Source organism: Rhyacophila brunnea, unplaced genomic scaffold, assembly GCF_057557595.1.
Source record: "Rhyacophila brunnea isolate RB1 unplaced genomic scaffold, BYU_Rbru_1.0 scaffold_24, whole genome shotgun sequence".
In the NCBI taxonomy this organism is placed as follows: domain Eukaryota; kingdom Metazoa; phylum Arthropoda; class Insecta; order Trichoptera; family Rhyacophilidae; genus Rhyacophila; species Rhyacophila brunnea.
In genome coordinates this window covers 2465821-2493715 of record NW_028232904.1, presented here as the reverse complement: position 1 = coordinate 2493715, position 27895 = coordinate 2465821, and the positions used below count along the sequence as shown (strand labels likewise).

Here is a 27895-nt window from a genome sequence, read left to right as displayed (position 1 = left end):
GCTCCAAAGTCTCCGTTGAAAGACGCTTTAAGTCGGCTCGCACATCGGAACTCGTCTCATCTAAAAACATGTCGATGTGACGTCATCGTTGTTTAACGAAACAACATAACACGCGTTGCCAAATGGAGCTTCGCAGATTGATCGAATGCAACTGTTTCGTCTGAAAAAAAACATTGGCTGTTGCATTCGACATATTGCATCCTTCTCGGGCTCCGAGTCGGAGGGTCGAAGTCACAAAGAAACACCTACGAATTGGTCATTCCTATACCGGCTCGCCGATCACCGCATTGAAATATCAATATGTTTCGAAGGCTACGCGCGACATTTGTGCGAGGTTGTGTCATGCAACACTGGCCGCCCGTTCTCGGATGTTTTGATTTATGGCGGTCAGGCACACGAGGAGAGTTGTGATGTGCGAGCTGGCTATGACGCTGAAAGAGATTTTGAGTGATTTGTATCAGGTATCGTCCCGTGATCAAGTTTTTGTGATTTTGCCTCCCAGTTTGAGAAGTACTGTTCTATATAATGGATGACCTTAAATTTTTTTTCTAGCATACATATTTATATATAGACACATCCGTTGTTAACTCTAAATACCTAAATTATCGACATGGCAACCCCATGATATTATGTTATATAAAACCATTTAAACATTTGAAAATTATGTGAAGCTCAATAACTATTGCTCTGCTTTGGAACGATAGTGTAAAATGACTGCTTATATTTCGTATTTTCAGAAGTGGAGTGTGTCTCCGTGAGTGACGCAGCCAGAAAGCTGATGAGCCCGCGGCAGCAGGTGTTTATGGAACTCGTACAAACTGAGTCCAACTATGTCGGCATTCTTCATACCATCGTTATGGTGAGTAACCGTCTATCTATATTAATTGTATAACTATAGCTTCGGGTTAACTGCTGCCAGACAGGAGGGCGATTCACGAATGAAGCAGTATGACTACTTCAACGAAGTATATTAAAAGTCGACCGGTAGTGTCGGGTATAGTATGCAATTGAAGTATACACGCTTTGCCGGTAGAGGCGCTAGCAACTCTCCGTTTGACATATTATTAAACGTCAAAAATTCGTACGTAGTGAACAGGCTGTTATTCTATTTTTTTCTATCCTTTACATAACTATTACCGCTGAAAGTATTAGTTTGTGTTTAAATTCTCACTTAAATATTTATTGTGATTTTGTAATACAGAAACACACATGTTTGTTTGCAAAATACAATGGAAATTCCGTTATATTGGAGACGTAACTAGCTTGTTTAAAGATTAATTGGCTACGTACTTCAACAATGAACGATTCAATCACAATTTAACGGTAAGTACTGATTAAATATGAAGTCATTACCAAAATGGATAAAAATGTTATTTAATTTCCATGAAATTCACAAACGTTCCGTTTTGGCATGTTTACTTTCTATCTTACTCTAACGCATGGACATGAGGTATAAGCATGCTGAATGCTTTCTCACTCGCACGTATCCATTTCGTTCGAAGCTCTATACACACAATATCTCCTGTAAAACTAAAAATTTTACGTGCTTCAGTTAAAGCGGTATTTTTCAGTGCTTCATTCGTGAATTGCCCTTCAGGCAGAAAGCCATGCGGCTGCATTTCAAACAACAAAATAACATTCAGTCAGTGTGTATTTGCCTTTTGGTGAGTGTACACAGTATCTGAAGATGCCGAAAGGCGAAGCCCGGATCGCAAGAACGACTCAAATGGAATAGTACAAAATTTAAATCCATTAGAATTTAAATTCAAATTCCATCAAGTTCGGTCGATAGTACTAATCATAGAGATATTAAATAAAAAGAGGGGCAAGGAATCGGTTTTCTCATACAACCGAATGAAGCAGGACAACAGTAGCTGACAACTTACGAGAAATAGCGATGCGATAAAAAAAAATCAGGGCATCGCGGAGGATTTACTTTGCTCATCATAATGTACCCATATAATATAATGTTAATGTGGAAATTTTGCCGCAACTTGATTACCAGCCCGCCTCACCATACTTTTTCACCATACCAGCCTGCTTCACCATACTTTCATATAACCTGCCGCCCCTAGGTACTAATGTTAAATAATAAGAAAATAATAGTTTAAAACAAAACAAAAACAGGTTTATTTGAGTTTTGGCTGTCTCTAGCTTGCACGATACCCTGTGACTCTTCGACGTTGAAAAGGACTCTTGTGTTGCTTTTCACTCCCTCCTCCCAGCTTGTACATAGTCTCCTAAATGGCTTCCCTGGTTTCAGGGTTTTCCCTTTGTCTCTGGCATGCGCTGGACATGGCCTGCACAATTCGGCCTCAGCGCATCTATTCTGTAAAGACTTCTTTCGGCCGCTACGGCAGCTATCTAGTGTAGGTTTGTATCAAAGTATTAGCACTTATTGTAACAATTACAATAAGTTAGCTGTCTAAACAGTCAAAATTGTTCATCTCGCTTTAAAATTTACCACAGCCAAAAGAGGTGCTGTTAAAACATAGCACTTATTGTAATAATTACAACTAACTTATTGTAATAGTTACAATGAGTGGTACATAATACTTCGATACAAACCAACCCATGATAGTTGCCGTAGCGGCTGAAAGCAGTCATGTGTATAGAATAGATGTGCAAGAGTATTAAGGTGGAGAGTTTTCAATTGTGGTATACATGCAGCGTGACTCATCATTATCCCATGAGTCCGTATATCCACTGTCGAATTTTCATTTGAAAGGTGGCTGCTTTTGCAATTAGTGTTTATACTTTTTTCCATACAGTATCACTGTGCGTATCATTGATGTGTAAATACGAATCATTATTTTTTGTGGATATTTCTGGACTTTATATATTGGCAGTCGATATTTTCTGTTTTACTTCTTCAAGTACCTCGTTTTGTTATGTAATAGGTAGTGTCACCTCCGAAGGTGGGAAGAGAGCTTTAGGCATTCCCTCTCGCTTGGTTTGACCATCTGGTGTATGGCGTCGTCTGTTGTTTGTGTACGTCGGATGATAAAAAAACACGGATGGTGGAGAGAACGACGAGATTTATTTGCAGAATATAGATTACCGCTGTTACATTAATTGATTGTTTACAAAAACGGCCGCGAAACGGAGGTTCATGGAATTAAATCCTTAGGGGGTGACATCTTTTGGCGGTGTTGGTAGGTAAAGCAATCGACAACCTCGAATTTTTCTGGTTTCATTGACTTTTATTTTCACTTATACATATGCCGACCGATCTTTCAGACAACCGATTGGAGATGGTCGAATACCTCATTGACATTGCGTCCATATCACATCTGTCCACATGTATCGGTGACTGCGGTTTTGTTTCATACAAGTGTGGGAGTCATGGTGTTGTGAATGAAAGGGTCGTGATTTGGTGGTTGCTTTGATGGATGGAGGAGCAAGTTTTATTTGCAGCGTAAATAGTCGGTACAAGAGTATGTTACAGTAGTCATGTTCCAATACTTATGATACTGTTCCTACGTCCGAGTCTCGGTAGAATGAGATGTTGTGCGGAGCGATACAGAGACTGAGATACTAACAGACCGGGAACTTATATTCGAGTGACATGTCCAATGAATTATGATCCGCTATTTATTGACGTACTCACAATCGAAATAATATCTTGAAACGAATATTTAGGAAATAAATATTATGATTGAGTCAGCTACTATAATATGGAGTTTGCGTCATCAGATTTTGCTGTCTATGTGGAAAAATGGATATGGGCGGAAATTATCATTGCAGTCAGGTATTTACTGAGTTTGCCATAATTGGACACTACGGGAAATGGATATTTAATATCGCCGATCAATATGCTGATAGGGATTGAGTTGTTTGTCCCCATACAAGTGAATAAATTTATTAATTGAATTATGTTTATGAATCTACATATGAACATTTTCATGAAGTTGTGATATTTGGACGAATATTAAATTTTGGTTTTTTTTTCAATAGGTAGCTGTTTCTGCTTTTATAGCACTGTCAAGATTATAAAACTAGCTATGTTTCTATTTCAGATGTTTAAACAGCCCCTAGAAGAAATGATGATTGATGGAACAAATCCACTCATAAACAATACGGAATTGAAGATCATTTTCGGAAACTTGCCGCCAATCTATGAGATTCACAGGTAAATGTCAACTGAACTAAAACAGCACTAATTACCTCTATGAAATGAAAGAATTATCTCTCTCTTGGTCGAACCTCTCGTTGAAACTCTCTCTTAGTGACCACTAGAGGTGAGAGTTAGAAATACTGTCACCAGTTTGCGTTCTCAAGTCTCGGCATGTACTACCTATACTCAGTATGTGTGGCCCAATAATCTTGTTCCAAGAAACTTGTTCGAAATTCGAACGCATGCGGTGAGATCATCGCCACGACTCGCTAGTTGGTACTGTTAGTAGACTTTCAATACCATTGACATTAAATGCGCGCGAGCGAGATAGCATAATACACGTATGTTTAGCCGTGATATACTCAACTGTCATTGCTCTCCCTCTCTCCCCAGTTGTAAAGTTGGTATAGTGAAGGACAGAAATGGTGTCATGTTCGTTTTTTAGTAATAATATGGAGTTAGTTTTAGTTCCAGTTGAGTATGAGACTTATATCGAATTGACGTCAGTCTCAAGTTCCGGAATAGGTACTAGTGCTCGAGTTGTGTAAGTATTTACGCGTTTATCTGGTTTCGTCACGTCGAGTTTCTCGATTTTTTAGTGTTATAATTGGAACTTATAAACTGAATTCAAATTTTATGCGTGATTGTGTAAATGGATAATAATTATATAAACAATTTGTGTAAAAATGGCTTCTAAAAAGTCAAGTACGCCAAACGTTCTATATAATATCCCAAATACTTGTAAGTTTTTTGGAACAAGTTTCGATACTAAGTATTTTTTTATACTGGTAGTAAGTATAGTTAGAGCCGAGCCAAACCGGGCGACTCTGGTCTCCTCGTGCGATTTACTCGGGCGACTTGCCGGCGACCAGAGAGGCAGCCAATAATATAAATAATAATAAATGTACACGCAAGTATGCAAAAAAATACATTCTCTCCGCAGCGTGGTTGCCGGCTACTTGCAGGCGACCAAGGCAGTCAATAAATAATAATAATGAATGTACGTACCTATGCAAGTATGCAAAAAATAATAAATATAATGACGTGGCTGCCCGCGACTAATCGCCCGTTGTGGCAGCACTCAATACATAGCTATATGTTTTCATACATCGCTACCGGTTGCCCGACCAGAGAGACCGCGAAACCAGACCGAGCGCAAGAACGAGATTTTACTGATCGCCCGACTTTATTGCTTGCGCGACTTCTGGGCGACCAGGTGTGGCATGGTCCATATAACTGCATGCATTGGTTTTGGTCTTGGCGACTGGTCTCGAGACCAGAGTCGCCCGGTGTGGCTCGGCACTTAGTCTTAAAAATCAACCGGTTTTCCCACCTCTAGTGACCACCCTGAAATACAATCATCTGCTGGGCGACCTAAACTAAAGATATTTTAACATCCTGTATTTTGCAGTTTGTAGTTCATGAACTGTGAGACTGGATAGGGTTAAGTATGAATCTTGTTCCAATTGAATCTAGAATGTGATATAACTTGCAGTTAATTTAATCATTAGCCTTTATTCATCATAAATTCATCATTTCCTCTTCTTTCCATTTCATTTTCAAGATCACACATATAGACTTAATATTTGTCAACACTTTGAGTTTGCTGATTGGTAATTTGTCTCTAAAATTAGCCGGATGCTGGAAGAGTTGAAGTGGTCGTCGCACAATTGGAGCGAGGAGACCAGCATCGGACGGATAGTCCTCAAGTACCTGCCCGAACTCATGAAGACGTATCCTCCCTTCGTTAACTTCTTCGAGAATATGAAAGACATGCTGGTGCAATGCGACAGGGAGAACACGAGGTCAGTTGGTTATTTATTTTGGCATATTTTTAGACCTGAAATGACAAAAATCCACTGGCGATAGTCTCTACTGTAACTAGGTTCACTGAAAGAAGTTCTTTTAATTGAGTATTGTTCATTTGCAGATTTCATGCCTTTTTGAAGATTTGTCAGACGAAACCCGAATGCGGCAGACAGAGCCTGCAGGAGTTGCTCATCAGACCTGTTCAGAGATTACCCAGCATCAGTTTACTACTCGACGGTATGTATTAGAAATATAAACTATCGTATACCATTCATTTAGACTCTTTGAGTAAGTAGGTAGGCTGTGGATGTCATCGTGAAGACCATATGTATGGGTATGACGTAAGAATATAATACTAATATATTATTACTACTGATGCTGTACTGAAGTGTGGTCGAAGAGCCAGAAATGCAGATTCCAAGAAGAACACAGCCTCTCATACGGCTCTTTTTGACGAATTTTGCATGAAAATCTTCACCTACACCCATATAATATCCAAATCACAAGAATTAAAGGCAATGGACCACGGGCACCGTCGCAGATTAACTAATTGGGTCTTGGGGAAAAACAGGCAACCAGTGATGAGGCACATTTCACCTCATTGGGTATGCTAATCAATGACATATTAAATGGACAACTCACTTTATACCCGGCGCGCACGAGAAATTGTGCATGAAAGTCATTCACAGATGTATAGGTAGATGTCACGTGACCATATGACGTATCCGTTTCCATTATGCGGTACAAGCTTCGAGAATTTATAGTAATATAACCTTTATTGTAATGGCGTATTAATGTCATGACTCATTGCGTTAGAAACAGATTCTCGGTTACTTACGACTTCTCGGAGATTAGACGCAAGTGAGCCCAGCGAATCACAGGCGACTGACTGTCCAATGGTTCCTGTCATTCAATTGCATTGAATAAACATTCATCAATATCTTAAAATGGCATTTTATAAATAATAAATAATACTAACACATGAAAAGTGATATCCCATCTTTCTTGGAGTGTTTAGAAGATTTTTTTACAATTTTTAAGTAGGCACATTGGCATTTTGTAACACAATAATAACGGTGGAGTCGAAACCTGACAGTCAGAAATTTTGTATGGGCAGACCCAGCGGTGTCGCCAGACCGCTTGCAAGCAGAATGTTCATTTGAGCGTAGGATACCGATATTAAAATATGAATTTCGCCATCCGGCAGACCCGACACAAAGTGAGTGTCATTTTATTTTCTAGATGCTTTGTCCATATTAATGTCATTGATGCTAATAATCAAAACTGCCGTATTTGGAAAATTTTGATTTTGAAAACATGTGGTTTCAACAGGATGGAGCCACATGCAATACAGCTCGTGAAACACTGGCTTTATTGTGTGTAAGAAATGAATTCATACCGGAAGTTAGATAACCCTCGACTATTAACCGGTTCTAAGCCTTCAATGAGTTATTTCGCACTATGAGGCCGTGATCAACCGGTCACACATACAAATTTCGCGTGTTATCTCATCCGACTTTAAATTCAAATTACTAGCCACTGTCGATTGATTTGCGTAATCTAACAAATTAAAACACACAGTGACATCAGTATTACAGCGATTGTAGTAAGAGTGTCGCTCTACATTCAATGTCGTACAGTTGAGAACATTAGTGGTGTTGTTGTTTTTATTTAATAAAACGCAATTTTTTTTTGTAGTACTTATTCCACTTTTAATTAATATATTAGGACCGGTTTCGTCCGCCTCAGTGGGACATTTTCAACTGAATACATTTTTTTAAAACAATATTTATCAAACAAAATTCAAAGTGATAGAAATAATAACAATAGGTACATAAATAATTATCCGTCCAATAATACTTTCCCAATAACAGATTAATTTAAAACTAATGAGGTTATTTAAAATATTAACAAACCACAAAATATGAAACAATCTTCTACACTTACAATAACATTAATATCAACAAATAATTATGATTAGTCAAAATTTACAATAAAATTTTTATAAAAAATAAAATAAACAATATGAATACGTGTATTAATTAAGGCTCTAAGTACCAAAAAGTAGTATTGCCTGTAATTACAAAATACCGAGTCATTGCAGTAAAATTTCATGAAGCAGACCTTTTGAAAAATGTGGTTTTACAGTGTGAGGCAATCACGGCAGCTTCTATAATTTTAGGTATTAAGAACTCGCAAGTGTCAACACACCATCGTCAGCCATTTTATATTGAATGAGGTTGACCACTGTAGTGCTATTTACACCATTATTAATAAAACAGGCCAACGGACTTACAACGTCGACAGGTTTAAATATTTTGCTGTATTGTTTTGACTTGTTTGAGGCACTTAGACCATAGTTGAAGTTATTGGCGTTAGTATGTAGAACACTTTTCTATAAAAATGTCAGCTTTTTTGTTTTTGGTACTTAGCGCCTTAATTAATACACGTATTCATATTATCAATTGAAGTGAGATCGAATAAAAAAAAAAAAAACAAATACAACCAAAATATGAGTCAAAATTAAATAAAAATTAAAATAATAAATAATGTACAATATATAAAGTTATGTTATGACAATCCCAAATATTAAATAGGGTATAATAATGGAGAAGACACAAAATATAATTGATCAGAAGTACTTCAAAAAAAATGCGTTTTATTAAATAAAAACAACAATACAATACAGTTCCACCATGAATTGACAGTTAACAAAATAAAAGAAATTAGTGGTGTTAGTGAATTTTTAAAATTTAATTAAATCATGAACAAAAACCGTAAGAGATAAAATTTCAATTTTATTTTAAAAAATCTTGAAAATTAATTGTGATTTAACAGCTTAGTTAGACAAAACTTTGGTGCAATTTGCCGAAGTCGGGATTCTAGAAAAAACATGATACATTTACGTATGGATTATTTTGAATGCACGAGTATTTATGGTAAGTATACAATGCAACATACTTGTAGGCAGATATCGAGGGTATACTGACAGAACGCATTATTTCAGTTTTTGCTCTTTTTCTGTTTTAAATGCCAAAATGTATACAATTTTACGCTCTACGTCCTGGTAAAACGCACAAAGGCATAGGGTATAATGGTGAGAAAATAGAAACATTATTAAATAATATTGTTATTTTTTTATTCTGATGGAAAGCATGATAATGACCTAATGCGTTCTGCGTATACACAATACAGGACTTGTAACATGTCGTATATTGTGTTTGCCATAAAGGTTAGTCTTTATAATGTAGAAAAAATATTGTTAAATCATAAAAAAATCTACGTGGGAGAACGCTTTGAAAAAAAAATGAAAGTCCTTTTTGCGATTATCTCAGAACTTGTTTTAATGAGTTAATGCTTTCTGTCAGTATACCCTCGATATATTACGATAACTATTCCATTATATTACGTATCAATGTCTCCGTTAGTCTGTTACTGGTAGGCTCTAAATAATCACCTAGTAAGGAGTCTTCGCCACTGGTGAATACAACGATAGCAATGTTCCCGAACATCAAATGTGTCAGTGTTGTCATTCATTTGACTTAGATGATGTTTAAAAATTTGGTATTGCAGATATACTGAAGCACACGAACAAATCGAACCCTGACCACTCGGCGCTGGAGAAGGCGTTGAGCGGGGTGCGGGAGGTGATGGCGCACGTTAACGAAGACAAACGCAAGACGGAGGGCCAGCTGCAGATGTTCGACATCTACAATGACATCGACAACTGCCCCGTACGCATTTTTACAACGTTTTTCTTAGCTCGTATTCTTATTTGTCTGGTGGTTCTTTGTCCGGTTCAAATCTTGCAATCAATTTTTAACTAACTTCCCGACTAGTTAGACATTTGAAACTTTTAGAATATATCAGAATACGATGCCAATGCATTTTTTTTTTATACTTTTAGCCATCTTTAAGTAGAATTGAATTCATTTTCAGTTAATTCTGTTTTGTATGAAAAGTTATTTTGACACCATTATTGGTTGCTAGGGGTCTGGGGCCCTAGCAACAAAATTTTTAATATAAACGTGCGTTGCTATGGAAATCAATGACAGTATTATTTCTATCAAGTACAAAATTTTTTGATCATTTAAGCTAGTCAAGTCAAGTTTATATGGTTCAACGGAATTTAAAAATGTTGTATATAAAAAATTCTTTTTATCTTGTAATTATTATATTTTACTCTTGTTTATATCTGTCGTAACCAAAGGTGTTGAAAAAACCTTAATACAAAGTCTGAAGTTTTATTGATTGAAATTTTAATAAAATTAGCTGCAAGGTATTTGCAGATTAATTTGTGTCAAACTTTACGCTATTATCTTCTTCTTTCACCCTGTCACGACCCATCGTTGGTGCATAGGGCAAGCACAAGTTCGCGGCGAGCCTGTTCACGGTTACCTCCAACCGTTCGATCGTCGAGTCAAACACAACTGCGTCATCTGCATACTCCAAACCGCAGTCTTGGAGTATACACTATTATCTATTCTCCTAAAAACTGCGAGCATTTTAACATCATTTAAAAACCAGTCAAATAGTCAATTCCATAAATATTAATATTGTAAAGCTAATACCGAGATAAGCTCCGAAACTTTTGTATTTGTTACGAATGGTTGCTATTAATTAGTACCATATGTGATGATTTTGTACTTATGATTTGTACTGGACTTGTTTGAACATCGTAGGAACCGAAACATTATTACAACACGCTAAATATTATAATGCGAATGTAGCACGTGGAAAGACAGATCATGTCAATTACTGTGCATAGAAAGGCAGCCAAATACACCGAACTATAATTAAGCCTATTACACCCATGGTCGCCGCGCGGCTTAAGCGTTGGACTATCACGCCGTGGGTCTCAGGTTCGAATTCTGGGTCTGGCAAGTACACATATTGTTTTTCAATTTGTGTGTGAGTCAGGGTATGGACCTAATAGGTTGAGCAAGTGGCTGACATCCATTTCTCGTAAAAACTAAATCTGTCGATACAAACTTCTACTCTGTGAAGGCCCATATGATCCTATTAGGATCGGACATGGTCGGAAATTACAGTAAAACCACGTTAATTCGGAATCAGCGAGACCGAAAATCGAATAAAAATTCGAATTATGAAATACAAAATGTATGGCAAAAAAACTGTTAAAATTGTATATAATTGTTCGAAATCGCTATAAATAGTGATACGTATAGTTTTATGTCGGGACGTCTCACTTTAATTAAAACTACGGGTTCGCGGAAATTAAACATTACGTGTATTTGGCTTTTCACATGAGATATGAGACATAGATATAGATTGAATTAACATAACTTTGGCGTGGAGAAAAAGGGCTGCGAGTTAGGTTAGTTGGACGGTTTCAAGGGATGCTTCTCGACTACCATCTCTCTATCCTTCGGCCTCGCTGCTAATTTTTTTTCACTACTTCATTTCACTTTCTCACTTTGTTTCGTTGTGCGTCTCAGTCTCGTATTCAACGATCGTTTCGTTTAATTTATTTAAAAGTTACAGCACACGAGCTAGATTTAATATTTTTCTTACTAATTCTGTCGATTACAGGACTATTGATGGGGCGGTCTCTCCAAAAATGTTGTGTAATGATGGTATACTGACATATGTTGTTTTGACAGGCTCACTTGGTGTCGTCTCACCGGAGTTTCGTGGCCCGCTGCGAGGTAATGGAGATCACCAAAGACCTGTCGGGGAAGGGAGACCATCTAGTTTTGTTCCTGTTCACTGACACAATGGCGGTCTGCAAGAAACGATCGAAAGTAAGCACTGTTCAACATATTTATACACATTACCATTGTTATCATCATGAGAGTGACAATGTTATGGCATTAAACATGAAAAATGATAAAAATGTGACTTCCGCACTTTCACCTCTAAAGTACAATAATCCGATGTCAAACAATCAATAAGAAACGTAAGGTGTTAAAAAACAGCACCATATTTGCTTTTATCAACAATAATATAGAATTTCTCATTGCGATTTTAAAAAACATAGTAGGCAAAGAGTTAAAGCTAAGAGCACTTATTCGGAAAGTGCATCATGTGAGTTCAAACTCAATCCAACCTTTTCTATTAGGAGTTTCAATGTTATTTTTTTTTACTAAGATTATGCCTTTCGATTGTCTATTTAGTGATTGCCTTTTCTCACTTATCAGGCTTTGAACTCCAAGAGTCCGCCAATCAACGGCCTTCATCATGTCGCGTCGCGGCTGGGCTCCGGCAAGCCATATCGACACATCCAACTGATGCCTCTCAGCACCGTCAAACGAGTCATTGACATTCGGGAGTCAGATGGTGAGCAGCCTTTTCCTATGTTTGTATGTAAGCTAGCCGAAATCAAGACAGCACCTCTTACCTAACAATAATTGAGACAGCAAGGAGTGCCTTTCTCAAAATGAGACATCTCCTTAGTAATCAAGATCTCAAGACTCTCTCTCACAATCTCTGAGACTGCATAATATTGTTCACTGTTATGTCCTTTCAAATCTTTTCTATGGTATGAAGTAGGGATCCCGGGATCCCGACCAATTTTCGATACCTATGAATCCCAGGATTAGTAAACATAATCCAGAAACCTTCGGGATTGATTTTTTTATCAATCACAATCAATTAGTATGTGTACAAAATTATGTTAGTTAAGTGTATGTACCTGCACATGTCACAGGGGGAATCGCCGGATGCTCACGGGTAATAAATAACCATTTTTAGTAGTCATACACAAACCTAAGAACGTCAGAAAAATAATAAATTCGTTGTAATAAATACGACGTCTAATCGCCGGTGTCACGGACGTGCAGGCAGGCATTTATTTCTACGCCAAATTTTATGGATGTTTTCTTTTCTTAAATAAGTAAATAAGAAAAACTGTTTTACTTTCACATTATTATCTATATTACAATATTATTTACTTCATTAAACCCATGTATTTCCAATGTCTTAAATAGTATAAATTATACTAGACATTTTTGACCGATTTTATCAATACTACTTGTTTAAGTACACAAATATTAACTATCGAATAAAACGCCAATCCCGGGACCAGTCCCGGGATCGTCATATTGAAATCCCGGGATCAAAATTTTGGTTCGGGATTGAATTCCCTAGTGTGAAGAAATGGATGCTAAATCAATAATTGAGCCGTTGCCCGGAATAACGTTGTATCCAACAATATTCTTGTTTTGAGAAAAATGGAAAAAACTAAATCAGTTATGTTTTTTTACATTTTATATTTGAAATACAATAAACAAACAATTATTAAGAGTTTTAAAATATAAAATGTGAAGAAAGACAATTAAATTTGAATTTATTACAAAAAAATATAGTGAATTAATGGAATAATGTTGTATATGAAAATTTCACATACAACATTATTCCACAAAATGCTTTTTATTTATTCTACTTCACTCAATAGTGCCTTATAGAAAGCAGCGTGCTCATCTAGCATGAATTCACACATATCATTGAGGTCTTTGAGCTTAGCAGCCTTGATTGGCAGCGGATTGGAGTACATTGGAGTGAGTTCCAAGCTCCCTAACTGCATGAAATTTCTCCGTACGTTAGCCAATCTTCCCCGTCCTCCACGAAGAGGTGGTAGAAGACTGTATGATGTCCATGATTCCAGTTCATTGTGGGAGGTTCGAGCTCTGATTGTCGTGGGATCATCAGCAGAGAGCTGAAGCCAAATGGCACCAGTGATCTTCATTTTTGTTGGTCTCTGCATTGCATTTTCAACATCTGTGAAATTTTTAAAGTCAATGCGATCCATATTCTGTATATGAAATGGGTTGTTTGGACGGCTTTCTTTAATAACCTGATTCCACTGATCCGGCACCATTACCTTCGAAACCCGTTTCCTTTGCTCTATTAAAGCAAATTCACGGTCACAAAGCATAAGTCAATCGGTGAGTGATTATCATAATTAGCACTATCTTCGTCTGCTCTCTGAATACGGCGTCCGACATTCAATTTCTCGATACATGAGACGAGATAATGACTCTGTCCATTATGATTTAGCAACCTGAATGCTGATTGTATTTCTGTCTTAATGTTAAAATCGAGAACACATCCGCGATTCAAACATTTTTCGGCACAAACGCGACCCTGCGAAAAATAGAAAGAAACGATTAAAAAATTTGAAAAGGTATTATATTAAGTAACAATATAAAGAGTAATATAATGCAAGCATTATTATCAAATAACAATATGGATAAATCATTTGAATACAATCGATTAACGTTCGACGAGGAATAATATGTCGAACATAGTAATTTTATTCGTGACATCAATAGAACTGTCAAATCGTATACAACATTATTCCACAAACCTGTTTCGGTGGCTCAATTGCAGGTTTAATAATATTTTTTCTGGATAAATATTCTTTTCCTGCATCCTTCAACTTCTTGGCTTTATTATCTCTCCAGTTTAAAACATTGGATGTCCGTTTTCTTCCTTTATTTACATGAATTAAGCCACGCTCCGTGATATTGACGGACGGCGACGCCATTTTGACAACTGCATAGACAACGTTCTTCCATAAACCAATAACTTTAAAATGCTGCCACAAGCTTAAATATTGTTTCCCGACCATAATACTTACCTTAAAAGATGCATAATAACATACCCAACATTATTCCATCAATAACTCAACATTGACAGTTTTGTTGGATACAACATTATTCCGGGCAACGGCTCAATTATAACGAGTGTTAAGGTCTTTGATAGTGTCTGTATATACTTATCCGGATTGCGGCGTACTGGAAGTCCGCTAAATACTATCCACAGAGAGTATACGGTGGAGCTACAGAATGCTGGGATGTCACAAAAAGACTGGCGAGCAACAGGGATTATTGGTGGCGCCGTGTGGTGTCCGTATGCAACATCTAAAGAGTGGACATGGTAAATGAAGAAGAAAATGGAATGATTCTCAAATTTCCTTGAGACGAATGGGAACAGACTGACCTTCTACATAATATCAAAACCAGAAAACTACTCTTGGCCATATTATGAGAGAACAAAAGCTCATGATCCGAGGAAAGATTAACGGTATATGTAGAGAAGGTCATTTAGTGATTGAAGAACCTCTGTGATTGGTAAGAAGTTCTGGATAGTAGAAAACACAGTGAAGATTGCACTGATTGTTGTCCGACTTCCCATAGGCAATAGTTCAAGAAGAGGAAGTAGACAACGTCAAGAGGTTTTTCTGATATTTAATGGGTGACAGAATTCTATTGCTTGGCAATATATTTACGAGTAAACCGACGTTTGATGGCAATCTAGTAATTGACTGCAGTTGTTGGGGTCTCTCTTGTGTAATTCTAAACTTCCTCCATAATAATTCATAATTTATAATTCATAATATGTCAATTATTTGGACCCTGTGTCAGTGGATTGTTGATTGTGCCACTTCCATTCATATTAGTTTAGCGAAATAGATAATGCCTATTGTATTTTTGAATTTCATATCTAATGTTTTGTGTTTTAGAATGTCACAAGGGCTTCGCTCTGATGTGTCGCAGCAACCAGGAGTTGAAGGAGAAGCTGTACTCGTTCACCATCACCGACGAGATGGTGGACAAAACGCACTTCCTCAAGCAGCTGTGCCGGCAGATGGCCAACACTGTCTGCAAAGCCGATGCTGTATGTCCTGTTTCCTATCTTTATACACTTACCTATTTCAGTTTTAAATTTAATAATATGAATTTTGTAGATTTTTAAAAAGTAGTCAGGCTAGTTGTGTCTAGGCGTTGTAATAGATTTTAGTCTTAGCCGTGATTTGATATGGCAATTTAATGTTTGTATTTTTACATATTTTTTGTGTTACAGGAAAAATTCTTGGCGTGCATGGAGTTTCACCAACTGGACATTGACACCAGCGATCTGGCTCTCGGTACATTATCGAAAGCGATCAAGTTCGCGTCCAAAACCAGAATAAAGGTAGAAGTCAAATCTTAACATTTTTTTTGTCTTGTATATACGTGTATATCTGTTATCAAGTTCGTAAGTGGGTAAAATAAATATTTCCCGCAAAATATCATTCACTTCTTTTAATACAAAATAATGAATGATTTAAATCGTAAATATTATATTTCGTTTGCTTTAATTATAAATTACAAGCAACACCATCTGTTGCTACTAAAGATATTAACAACTAAATAGTGTTCTGGAAATATGACAGATGTCAGTAATAATAAAAGTTTTTCATTTACGGAGTTTGGAATTTCTTCAAACTAGAATGATGTTATAGCAATACTCTCTTTAATTTTAACTCTCCAAGAGTACAGTCCAGTTTATTTAACCTCCTTTAAGAATAAATCGTCTCTGTTCTGGCAGAACACACTAACTGGAGAATACTAGTTTTGAGTAATTTGATTTTGAAGTTGTTAAAAAGTTTGAAATAATGGTCTATCATGTGAGTTTATTAAGTAATCGTAAAAAGGATGACTTTAAAATAAAGACTGTTTATTTATTAAGAAGGTTTCCAGACGGTAAAGTTTGAAATACGGAACATTTTGGTACTAACTCAATATGTCATTTTTTCGAATTAGTATCTTCTGCCAGAACAGTGACGAAATAATGTAGTTTCCAGTTTAATGTCTTGTGTGATTTTGGGACAATTTATTTTACCTTGTTACACTGGATAACACAGATATAGTAGCACCGTTCCTATTGGGCGATACATAGGTGTATGTAGTCCCGTTGAAAGATATTTCATTTGGTCGTCTTTCAGCCGGGATATGTCTGCTTGTTTTGTGGTCAGAATCGTTCTATAGCATTGGAACTTGGCGCCAAGAATGGTGTTTTGTTGATAACAAGTGAATACAATACCGCAGGCAGCTGGGTATTATATAGACACACCATCCCTTTCCTGTTGGCCGATGGACATTTAATTTACTATCAGGGCATGAAAGGGATGGCGCGTTTGCCTTGTAGTGAGTATGTTTAATACAATGTTATGCATTTATAGATTTGCAATAATTTGACATGTTGAGAATTGCAACAAATACAGGTGACCGAGTTAAGTGTCCGGAAAATTGTACGTTTGCAGTTTTACTGATTGTTTTTACCATACATTTTGTATTTCGCAATTTGATTTTTGTTTCTATTTTGTGTCATCGATTTCAAATTAACGAATTTTTAATGTTTTTAGGTTCATCAACTTGGTCTATGAATGCATAACATTTTGAAACAATTTTATGTCAAACACTGTGTGACAATGTTAAAAAAATAAAGACAAATGAATTGTTTGTAATCTTTAAAATCATTGTGCACCCTGTACAAAATTATTAATTTTTATTGTAAAATGCTTTCTATGTAATTCATAATATCTAAATTATATACATATGCACTGGTAAATACAACACTTTCTTAGTACGGAGGCATTAAATATATTGTAGTACAGTAGAACCTCGATATAACGGACAAAATATCCTGTCAAATGTCAAAATTTTTAAAAACATGTTAATGTTGTACATGTTTATATCCAAGTGTCACGGCTTGTTAACAATGTTCTGCGCATGATAATCATATCATACCTCTTGCAAACGAATTCGAGTCATGCTCGTAGACTGAACGTAGCACTGACGTTTGCAACGCTGGCCGATAATTCACACAGCTGCTCAGCAGTTTTAATTTGTTCACTCAATGTGAATGGATGCATTTATTATTCCATTCAATACGTTTACAATGGTTATAAGTGGATGAAGGTGACCCTGGGAACACATCTTGACTGAAAATGAAATAGAAGATGAAGTTATGATCTTGGAAAATGAGGAGGGAAGTCCAAAAACAAAATTATCAGTGACAAGATCACATCTCGATGATCAAATAACATTTATTGACTATTTGTCAGAAATAACGAAATTGTTGATCATAAAAAACAGCAGTCTTTCAAAGTGCAAACAAAACTTGATTTTTTTTTTAAAACAGGATTACCGAAAGCAAGTGAGTCAACATCGAACATTAACGTCACTCCACAATTGGTGTGTCTGGATATATCATCCGAAGACGAATAAACAGGATTTTGTTTGTGTTTTTATATAACGGATTTTCGGCATTAACGGACACCCCCTCACACGCATTTGTCCGTTATATCGAGGTTCTACTGTATTTAAATCACTGCTTTGGTTGTTGTATTTATATTATAGCTTAATACACTTTAATCGATAAAGAAATATGTATTCATGCGTTTAGTTTGGTTATTTGGACAGGTTGGCTGTAATAGTATGACTGAAAAAATGTATTTTGAGCTTTATAGATTAATGTTATGATATAAGTAGAAGAAACAATGAATTTTGGTTGCTTGGCCATGATAATAACATCTATTTCACCTAGAATCCATAGCCAATGACGGCTAATGATACCCTGGTTGCCCAATGATACTCTAAAATGTGAATTTCGAGTCTAAAAAATACTTTTGCATGTCCTATGATTTTTTCAATTGGAATGCATTACTAATTACAGTAAAACCTTGTTAATACACTGATAATTCGAAATTCACCGTAATTCGAAATTTTTGCAAAAAAAGTCCCTTGAACATTATTTTCATAGAAAACAATACCTTTAATTCGAATTTCGTAATTCGAAATTATTTCCTGGCATATAAAAATATTCAATAAATCGTAATAAAGTACACTATTTCATGAGCCAGTTATTGAAAATTGTGACAGATTTTTCTTAAAACATCATAAATTACTTATTTTAAGAAGGTAATATACATAATCCTGACATTTTATGACCCATTAACACACACGGAATAGGAAATTTCGTAGGCACATCTAAATCAAAAATTAATGTAAATCAAAAAATTTTTTTTTTTTTTTTAAATTTTTATATTTTTCCCCCATACATTTCATATTTCGTAATTCGAATTTTTTCGATTTTCGGTCCTGTGGAATTCGTATTAACGAGGTTTACTGTATTGTGTCCAAGGTTACACAGATATTCTTGACAAAATCAGATCTCACCATTCCGTTTATTATATCCAGCTTCAATGATTCATTCACAATCACTTGGAATTCATTACCATTGCTGGCCAAAGTTGTCCAAAGTCACACAATTAATAAAAGTAAAATTCCTACAGTTAATGTTCGTACGGCGTACATTTGTGTTGATATCATAAGTTGCCTTAGTTATTCAAAGATGTTATTGAATTTTGTTCGTTGCGTTGCACGTCACGATTATAGATTTTCTCAGTTAGAATCCATTATCAGTAATGACCAAAATTACAGTAGAGTTGTGATTATATTGAGATGGATGTCGCGTACTATCACGTGACGTCACAGTAAGCTGCCGCTATGGGAAAAAAGTGTCGTGTCATTTTTCTTGGTGTTAAAAATTTTATCAAACTGATGCTCCCATCCCGTAGAACAGTTTGTACCTTTAAATGAACATTGTCAGTTAGCAAAATCTGCCGAAATCACCAGAACAACAATGAGATCATCTCACGTTGTACCGCACTGCATCGTTATCTGCATGACTCAATGAATGATTTTTATCATTTTCTACATGCCTACACATTTTGATTCATGTAAAAATCGCGTGTTTTTTGTTTTTAGCGGTTGGCACTATGTAGTTTCTATAAGAATGTTGTCTATTATCTATGGTCTGCAGGTTAGGTTTTGTTCACAATATTATCTATGGATATAATATCGTAAGTAATTTTAACGTACGCACACGTAGAAACTATTAAAATTAATTGAAATTAACATGAATAATAATTCAAAATACTAATATATTAAAGTCCATCACTGAATTTACAGAGGTGGTGATCATTCAAAATATTCTGCAAAATGACGAAACCATAGACTAAATTTGTCGCCGTGACAACATGATAGTACGCGACGTGCGTCTCAATGTAATCACAACTTAGCCATCCAAAGTCTCCCTAAATGTCCGAAGCTACCTAAAAGAAAGATTTATTTATTTTTGAATGTGTATTGAATGGCCGTTGCCAATGTTTAAAATGATTTTTTCAGCTAGAATCGATTGCCGCAATACCGTGGTTTAGGACGAGCGACCCTGAAAGGCCAAATGTGTTAGAGACATTGGTAGTACAAGCACACTTTATAATCAATGCATCGGCATTTTGTGACCATCTAACAACACTGACATTCGCTTTTATTTATTCGCCTTGGCTTATTTTAGCAGACGCTTTAACCGTATGGCTGAATTTACACATTATATATTATGTACATAACTTTGGCTTTAAGGCCTCTTGCACAGATATTCGAGGTAACCTCAACTTAATCTGAATAAAGTCTACAAAACCGGTTTTCTGATCACAAGATCACAGAGATGTAATTTTATTCATAGTGCTGAATTTGCGAGTGGAGAATTACAAGGTTCTAAGTGTTTGTCCTTGGCGAAACAAAAGTAACAATGAGGCAGCTTAGAATAGTACTTCTTTGTTGGGTTTGTTTTCTCAAGGATGAACACTTAGAACCTTGTAGTATTAGGCTCGCGAATTGTCCAACTCAACTCAGTCTCTTAGTCGCTAAACCTGCTCTGGAGGTTTTTTTTGAGTTTCAAGTAAATGATGAAAAACTGATTTTTGCATTTATGATAATTTTGATGCTATTAGTGGAGTCGTTTGAATAGCGATTAAGAGGCCATCCATGGACTGAAACTGTATGCGGTTTCGATCGGTGTGCCATACTAAACTTATGATTTTTTTCATGAAAATATATTTTCACTAACTTTGTAAAAACGGATGTATAAACGGATACGATCAGATGCTTATAATATACTTAGTGGAAATATATTATTTCCATGACCAGAAAAGATAAGCTTAGTACCTATAGCAGACGGTTCGAAACCGCATACGGTTTCAGTCCATGGATAGTATATTAAACGTATGCTAAATATCATGGTTTGAATCGCGACGTCTGATTGGTCGGCTATTTAGAGCGGATTTGGTAACCTGTTATTTATCCTAGGGCGGGTTTGGCGACTCAAGTCAATATTCACTTAGATTTCTTGACGAAATGGAGAATGCGATATTCAGTACCCTAGCAACACAGCCTCAAGGATTCCGTTGCGGTCTCTGACCCACCTTCATCCTACAAAAGCGAGCTTCGCAGATTGAAATAAGAGGAGATATTCCCTGGAAGCGCAAGTACTCATATTGGGTTTTATTGTCGATTATGACGATGTATGAAAAATACATTATCACAATTGCGACCCAATGGCATTGTCGTTCTGTACCATTTGACAGGTCGTTGGTGGCAAATACAGACGCTGTAGCTGAAAGAGACATACCTAGATATCCAGTCGTTATTCTGACGGAGCTGTTGTCAAAACCTCAAAATCAAAATCATGCTGAGCGTCTTCCAATTTATTGGCATCAGCGGTTTTCATCTACATAGCAATGTCGAGTCAACTGAGTCTGTGTGCGTCAGTACATTAAGTTACATATTGTGTTTTGTGAATTTAAACTAAATGGAATAAGTTTTTCAGTGCAAGGGCGCATAAGTTAACGCAACTGCTGGAATAAGTCATCTACATACTTGCTTCATTCTGTTATTAATTATTACGTGTTGAGTTTCTTTTAACAATTTTAATACTCTGGTGTTGCTATGGCTGTCTTGAAAATATATGAGGCTTTTAAGGTTTTTATTTATGACTATTTTTAATTAATTTAAATTGTCTATGAAGGTCTGGCCACATTTAGTGGAATTGTGGTAGGATTGTATTTATACAGTGTATGTAATACTTGTATTTGTATAGAAAACACCACAATATTGCGTCTTAACATGTGAAGCATTTCTGTCGTTTGCTACATAGTACATAACAGTGGCGAGGGGTGAAGGTAGGCTGTTAAGATCCGACATAAATGGTGTACAATAAACTTTGTTGGTCAAACTAATTTTGTTTTCATTGAACTGCATTTCATTCAATGTGTTGTTGATGGTGTTGGTAAGTTTTTAAAATTCAATTAAACGCTGCCTAATCGAAGCCATGGTAGATAATAGTCCAAAAATATTCGTTTATCTATGAAATATCTAAAATTATTCCATTAAACCATACATGATTTTAAATATTTTATAGATGGAAGAATATTTTTTATTTATTATAGTTTGGTTTAGGCAGGGCTTAAGAACATACATAAGTGAAACGGCAAATAATTTTCAACAGTAGGTGGAACGAAATTTCGCAGTCGTCACCAATCGGAGACTGACTCTGGGTGTGAGCATGTCAATTTGTTTTGTGATGGCATCGGAGGAATATATTCTTAAATCGTGTAAAGATGACTAAAAAACGTTCCGCATGTACTTGAAAAAGAAAACATGTCAATGAATATACTATTATTATTACGAATATAATAATAAACATAACATTAAAAGGACACATGTTGAATTTTTATGACAAATTATATTTCATTCGGCTCACGTCATTTGCACAATCCGCGCATCGCCTAGTTATGATCTTTTTAGACAATGCGTCAGCTGAAGTATAGCCTTAATAAATTTAAAAAAACTAACCAACACCATCTGCAATAATAAGTAAAGTATGGCTGAAAAAGTGTGCCCTATTTTTGTCGGATCGCCCATAGCACACCTGAACTATTATGGTTTGATTTTTAGGTAGGGCTTAATTGAATTTTAAAAACTAACCAGCACCATTTGCAAATTGTATTCTTTGTTCAATGAACACAAATACGTCAACTGAAAATGTTTAGTGTGCACTATTTATGTCGAATCTAAACAGCCTACCTCTACGCCACTGCTACCTAATCATTTTTGAAAGAAACTGAAAAGTATTTAAAACAGGTTCACAAACATTGAGAATTTGAACCGAATCCAAATTCAATGCGCTTGGACTTGTAAATGGTAAATATTACCGGTACAGCTAAGTTTCATCCAATTCTGTTCAGTGTGGCCAGACCTAATAATTTGTGTATTTTCTACTGTTACAATAATATATTTAAAGCATGTATTTATATATCTACTTATTGTTTTTTTTTTTTTTGGTTTTTCCACCGACAGTCACATATACCTTTTTATAATAGAAATTTCATGAAAAAATCGGTGTGTGTACTTATGTACGCGCGTTAGTAGTTATACTTCTTTGGCGTAACAAAACAAAACTTGTGATAAACTAGATTCTTTAACTAGCTCTTAATTATCTTGTTAAATTACACATTCAAGAAAAAGGACCGCTTATTGTAGCGACGTTGGTTTATTTCTATAGACTTTAACTTATATTACTAAATTATATAATGGTTTCCTGTTGTTTTTATTTTTAAAGTACCAATTGTCACTCTGACGTTTAATCGTTTGTTTTTTTTTTACTTGTTGAATTACAAATGACAACAATAAATTCGCTGCCTAGGCAATGGAACAATTCTTAACTATAATGTTATACTGTATAATCGTCACGATTGCAGTATCATACTGTGGCGTAAAGGTAGTGCGTCCGGCTGATAACCGAACAATCGGTGGTTCGAATCCAACCGATGGCGTTTTTTTTTCATGTGAAAAAATAAATTATGTGTTACATGTCACACGCAAAAAATATACTCTGATCTGATTTTCCAAACGCGCCAAAAGAAGTATAACTTCGAAAAAGGACAACAGGCACTAAAATGGATATAACTAAAGTAATGCCCAACCGCGATTCGAACTCAGACTAGAAATAGTGTATGAATTTTTTCACGGTGCCCTAAAGTGAAGTTTAATTATTAAGTTGTGGTATGGTTTGGGAGGGTTTAATTGAATTTTATAAACTGACCAACCCAATCTAAAATTTGTATTCTAATGAAAACAAATAAGTATTACTCACAAAAGGTTAGCGTGCACTGTTTATGTCAGATATCCACAGACTCTCTACCCTATAATTGCGGTAACTTTATTTTATAGAATCGAAAGACTGGTTTCATCTTATTTTATTATCACATTGGTCTATTGGCATTCCATCAAGATATAGCAGTAAATAAAATTAATATGTTTTTACAGGTTGGTCGAGCTTTTTCATTCAACAAAACGCCCTCGAAACTGAAGAGGGCCATGTCTTCGATGATATCGCCGTTCGGCTCAACGTCAAACCTTACCCCTGCGTCGCAGCTCGCTCAGATGCGTCTTGCTAGTTGCAATAACATCAATGTACGTATTGTTTAATTTTTCAATATTCAAATACAGATCACTTTTGTAAAACGCGGCAAAATTTTGATGGATGAAACTGAAGATGTTGGAAAAAAATCTTATATACAGATGGAGCTTTCCATTTAGGTAAACTAGCGAGGATTCACATTTTCTCTTTCTCTCACTCCTGTGGCAAGCCGTGAGTCACGTGGGCTTCGTCATGCGTAATTTCACTTAAACCGGTTATAAAAAAATCTAGAATTGCTGATAAGTCACGTAAAACAAAACTTTTGTGTTACCGAAGTTATGGACAATAGTGAAAACTGACTGTAATCATGTTATATCTCTCCTCAGGAGCTGGGCGTGGGAGGCGGCACCGGAAATCAACCAGACGTCCTCGTGGCTCCTATGTCAGTCCAGCCGACTCGCAAGGCCAAAGCGTCGAGTCTATCAGTGGGGGCGCTGCGCCGCTTGTGACGCCGCCCCCCTCCGTCGCTTCCTGCCATCCGCGACGTTGGCGACGGAGAATCGGGGGACCCCCCTCCCCCGAGCAGCAACAACGGGGCTTCCACCAAGAAGGGGAAGCTGGGGGACGTGGCCAGAATTGCCCGGATGGGGTTCGTCACTCTCCCCCTCACCTGGATCGACAGCTTCGATTGACGTGCCCAAGGGAAACAATTCAATTTGATCTATCACAAAAAGACAATTTGGTACGGTGCTCGTTATTCAGTTTATAGCTGGTGCTGAGAAGTGTGGTGTAGTCGGTATCCCGCTCGCCCGGATGGGACAGTTCCGGGTGATGTGACCAAAGGGACAATTCAATTGACGAGGCCAAAGGGATAATTCGATTTACGTTATCACCGAACGACGGGAGGGATGAAGCTGAGCTGAAGAATTCATTCAGCGAAAGCCGAAAAGTGTGCTGCTGTATTTATAACATAATTAATTATCTGTCAGGCATTATTTTTATTCGGCTTGATTGAATCGACTGTTTCAATCGACGTGGCCGGTTGGACAATTCAATTAAAAATGCTGTTAAATTGTGACTTGTGTGTTTAATATTAATTGTCAATTTCAACACATACAATGTGCTACTTTTAGCATATAGGGATTGTTTTAATATAGTATCACAAGGTTGTAAATATCGATCGGCGATTCCAATATTACTGTGAGGTCTGGCAGTCTAGATATATGTAATAATCGTATCATATATTCAAAGTATATATATCTGATAAATATAAACATGTACAATGGGTTTGTAATTCAATAAAAAACAATTTAATTAATAATTTGCTTGTCTTGTGTTGGGTATTTGATTTTTTTTTTCATGCAACAAGTTTGATATAATATATCCCTGCAGATCTATTCTAAATATATAACTGCGTGACACATATTCATGTATTTCATCCGAAGTTCGAACTTGTGGTTTGTTCGGGTGACGTCGTGCTTGTTCAATGCAATGGCGCTCATGTGTAGTGTGCTATCGCTAACTGAAACGAAAGCTCGAGCAGTTGTCTAATTTACACACCCAGCAGAACTGCCTATATAGATTTATAGAATATTTTGGAGTTGATTGTTATGTTTGAATAGAATATAATATCCTAACCAACTAAAGACAAGTAATATTGAATTGTTTGTATCGAATTACGATCCGATATTGATGTGCGTAAGATGCCGTCAACGATATCTTAGATTTGTAGTGACCAAATTAATATCCTAAGCAGCTTGTTTGTGCAAATTTCAGCATTTACCCAAATGTAACCAAGGTGTAGCGAATTCAATTAACATGACGTGTCGATATATATTTTTCTTTTTCTTTTTGACACATGAAGGGGCAAGATTTGTGCACGAAAAGATGACATTTTAATATACCGATGTGTTTTGTTTATTGAATTTAATTTGCGGTGCTAACTATAGCGCTGTACTATCATATAAACAATAATACGGTACTGAATACACTGTAATATCGAAAAAAAAAACAACGACAATATGTCCCGTAAAACCTTGTTAATTCGAAATTTTAAGAAAATTCGAATTATGAATTACTAAATTTGAATTATTTTTTTTTCTGTGGTTTACTACTTAGGCCATCCACTCATGCAGAAACTAAAATCTGACAAACTGGTTGGTGATGGAACTCATAAACTGGCCAGTGACTGATGATTCGCACACGGCGATACTGAAATCTAATAATCTCATAACCTCAAACTGTCAAACCTATTGTCTTTCCTACTTCATTCTAATGTTTTTCCGTAATATCTTTACGGGAATATTCTGGCAACCTGTAATTATACAGGCAGGAGTATTTCTCAACATTTGCCACATATTTTAAATTTAAAATCGGTTCGTGCATGTTTATCTTTTGACATATTGACTTGTTATTGCTTGTTCAGTTCAGTGCTACCAATTTCGATAAGGAAATATGATGTTTCATCGAATATACTGATATTGGTACCACTGTTTTAGGGGTGACTGGAAACTGAGGGACTGGGAGACTAGCGTCGCGTCTCTTCGGTTTCGGTCGCGAACGTTTTGAAACTGAGAGATTTCAGTCTTGCCGTCAGCGAGCCGCCATTGAAATACATTAGCTAGATAGTGGAGTTTCAGTCTCGTCTTTTTTGAGTATTCACGTGAGCTGATGGCCTTAAATGTACATTGTGTATAATGATGAATATAAATATAATAAAGACAAAATACAAAATTTAAATTGTTTAAAAATTCGAGTTATAGCATAATTCGAATTATGGGTGTTTGAATTAAAAAGGTTTTATTGTAATTTTTCATTATATTACTGTGGAGACACTTGAATACCAGTTTTCGAAAATCATGTCTCGATATTGAAACAGAACATGACGTTAAACCATCGAAGATAAAGTTATGGAAATACGAAATAGCTTATAATAAATAGGTAATTATAAATATTTTATTGTATATTGTAATATTATTTTATCATTGAAATTAAATACATGAACAGCTAATTATAATTTTATTATGTATGTGTCAAGAATTGATTTCGAAACGCATTACGAACAAATATGCCTCTAGTGGTTTTAGAATAAATTAATTAATAGGTAGTTATTGAATATTGTATAAATTTTAAATTTTAATGTTATCATTATTATAAAAAAAAAAACATAAAATGATGTGCTCTTTGGGTCGGAAACAGCTGTGGATAATGTCGTTATGATTTTGTAGTTATTTGGGATATATTCTTTTATAATGTGACATTCAAAATTGAGAGTTGTGAAAAGTTCGTTCTTGTGTTGTTGTAACTATCGTAATAACATTATATTACTTGGTAACATACGAATATATCAGAATGAGTATTCCATCGTCAGGAGTGCGGCAATCAGTGTTGACAAAAACATGCCGGACGGGGTAAGAAAACAAGCTATTTGTAGGGAAAAAACACTAGATTTTGTGAAAATAAAATAAGTAAATTTACTTATTCTACCAAGAATGAAGTCAATACATTTCCTTTCGCATATCGAAAAAAAGTGCAAAAATATCTATACATGTAAAAACCACACATTTTAACAGAAATATATTTTTAAAATGACAACAAATAATACCTATAGTGTCTCAACGGTGTTCAATTTTCGTTTCATGTTTTTCCGATAATTGTCAAACTCACATAAATGACACATACCTAAGTACACATTAAATTATATGATACCATTTCACTATACGGCCATGCTCTTATTGTTTCAACGTGTTAAATTATGTTGTTTTATTTCTCACGCTTCTAAAATAGGTACCGACCTACCTGCATAAGTAGGTATTTAATATTCAGAAATTTGATGCGCATGAAAATAAATAAACTAAATATCTCGCCCATTTTCAGCACATTTAAAGTTGTTGGAAGCATCAAAAAATGGTAGTAAAA

The 27895-nt window shown here is 35.8% G+C and overlaps 1 protein-coding gene across 2 annotated transcripts in view; it reads left to right on the top strand.

Annotated features, from left to right (window-relative positions):
• pbl (epithelial cell transforming 2 pebble) overlaps positions 1 to 25978 on the top strand; it is a 127116-nt gene extending 101138 nt beyond the window's left edge. The window contains exons 8-19 of one of the 2 annotated variants that reach the window (XM_085951091.1): positions 738 to 859; positions 4020 to 4132; positions 5752 to 5922; positions 6048 to 6163; positions 9500 to 9660; positions 11551 to 11691; positions 12088 to 12226; positions 15414 to 15568; positions 15755 to 15865; positions 19906 to 19977; positions 23884 to 24030; positions 24364 to 25978. In XM_085951091.1, coding sequence (XP_085807217.1) covers positions 738 to 859; positions 4020 to 4132; positions 5752 to 5922; positions 6048 to 6163; positions 9500 to 9660; positions 11551 to 11691; positions 12088 to 12226; positions 15414 to 15568; positions 15755 to 15865; positions 19906 to 19977; positions 23884 to 24030; positions 24364 to 24486 — 1571 coding nt within the window. In that variant the 3' untranslated portion in view covers positions 24487 to 25978. The remainder of the gene's footprint in view (positions 1 to 737; positions 860 to 4019; positions 4133 to 5751; positions 5923 to 6047; positions 6164 to 9499; positions 9661 to 11550; positions 11692 to 12087; positions 12227 to 15413; positions 15569 to 15754; positions 15866 to 19905; positions 19978 to 23883; positions 24031 to 24363) is intronic. The other variant, XM_085951092.1, reaches the window with a different exon arrangement.
• The last annotated feature ends 1917 nt before the right edge of the window (positions 25979 to 27895 follow it).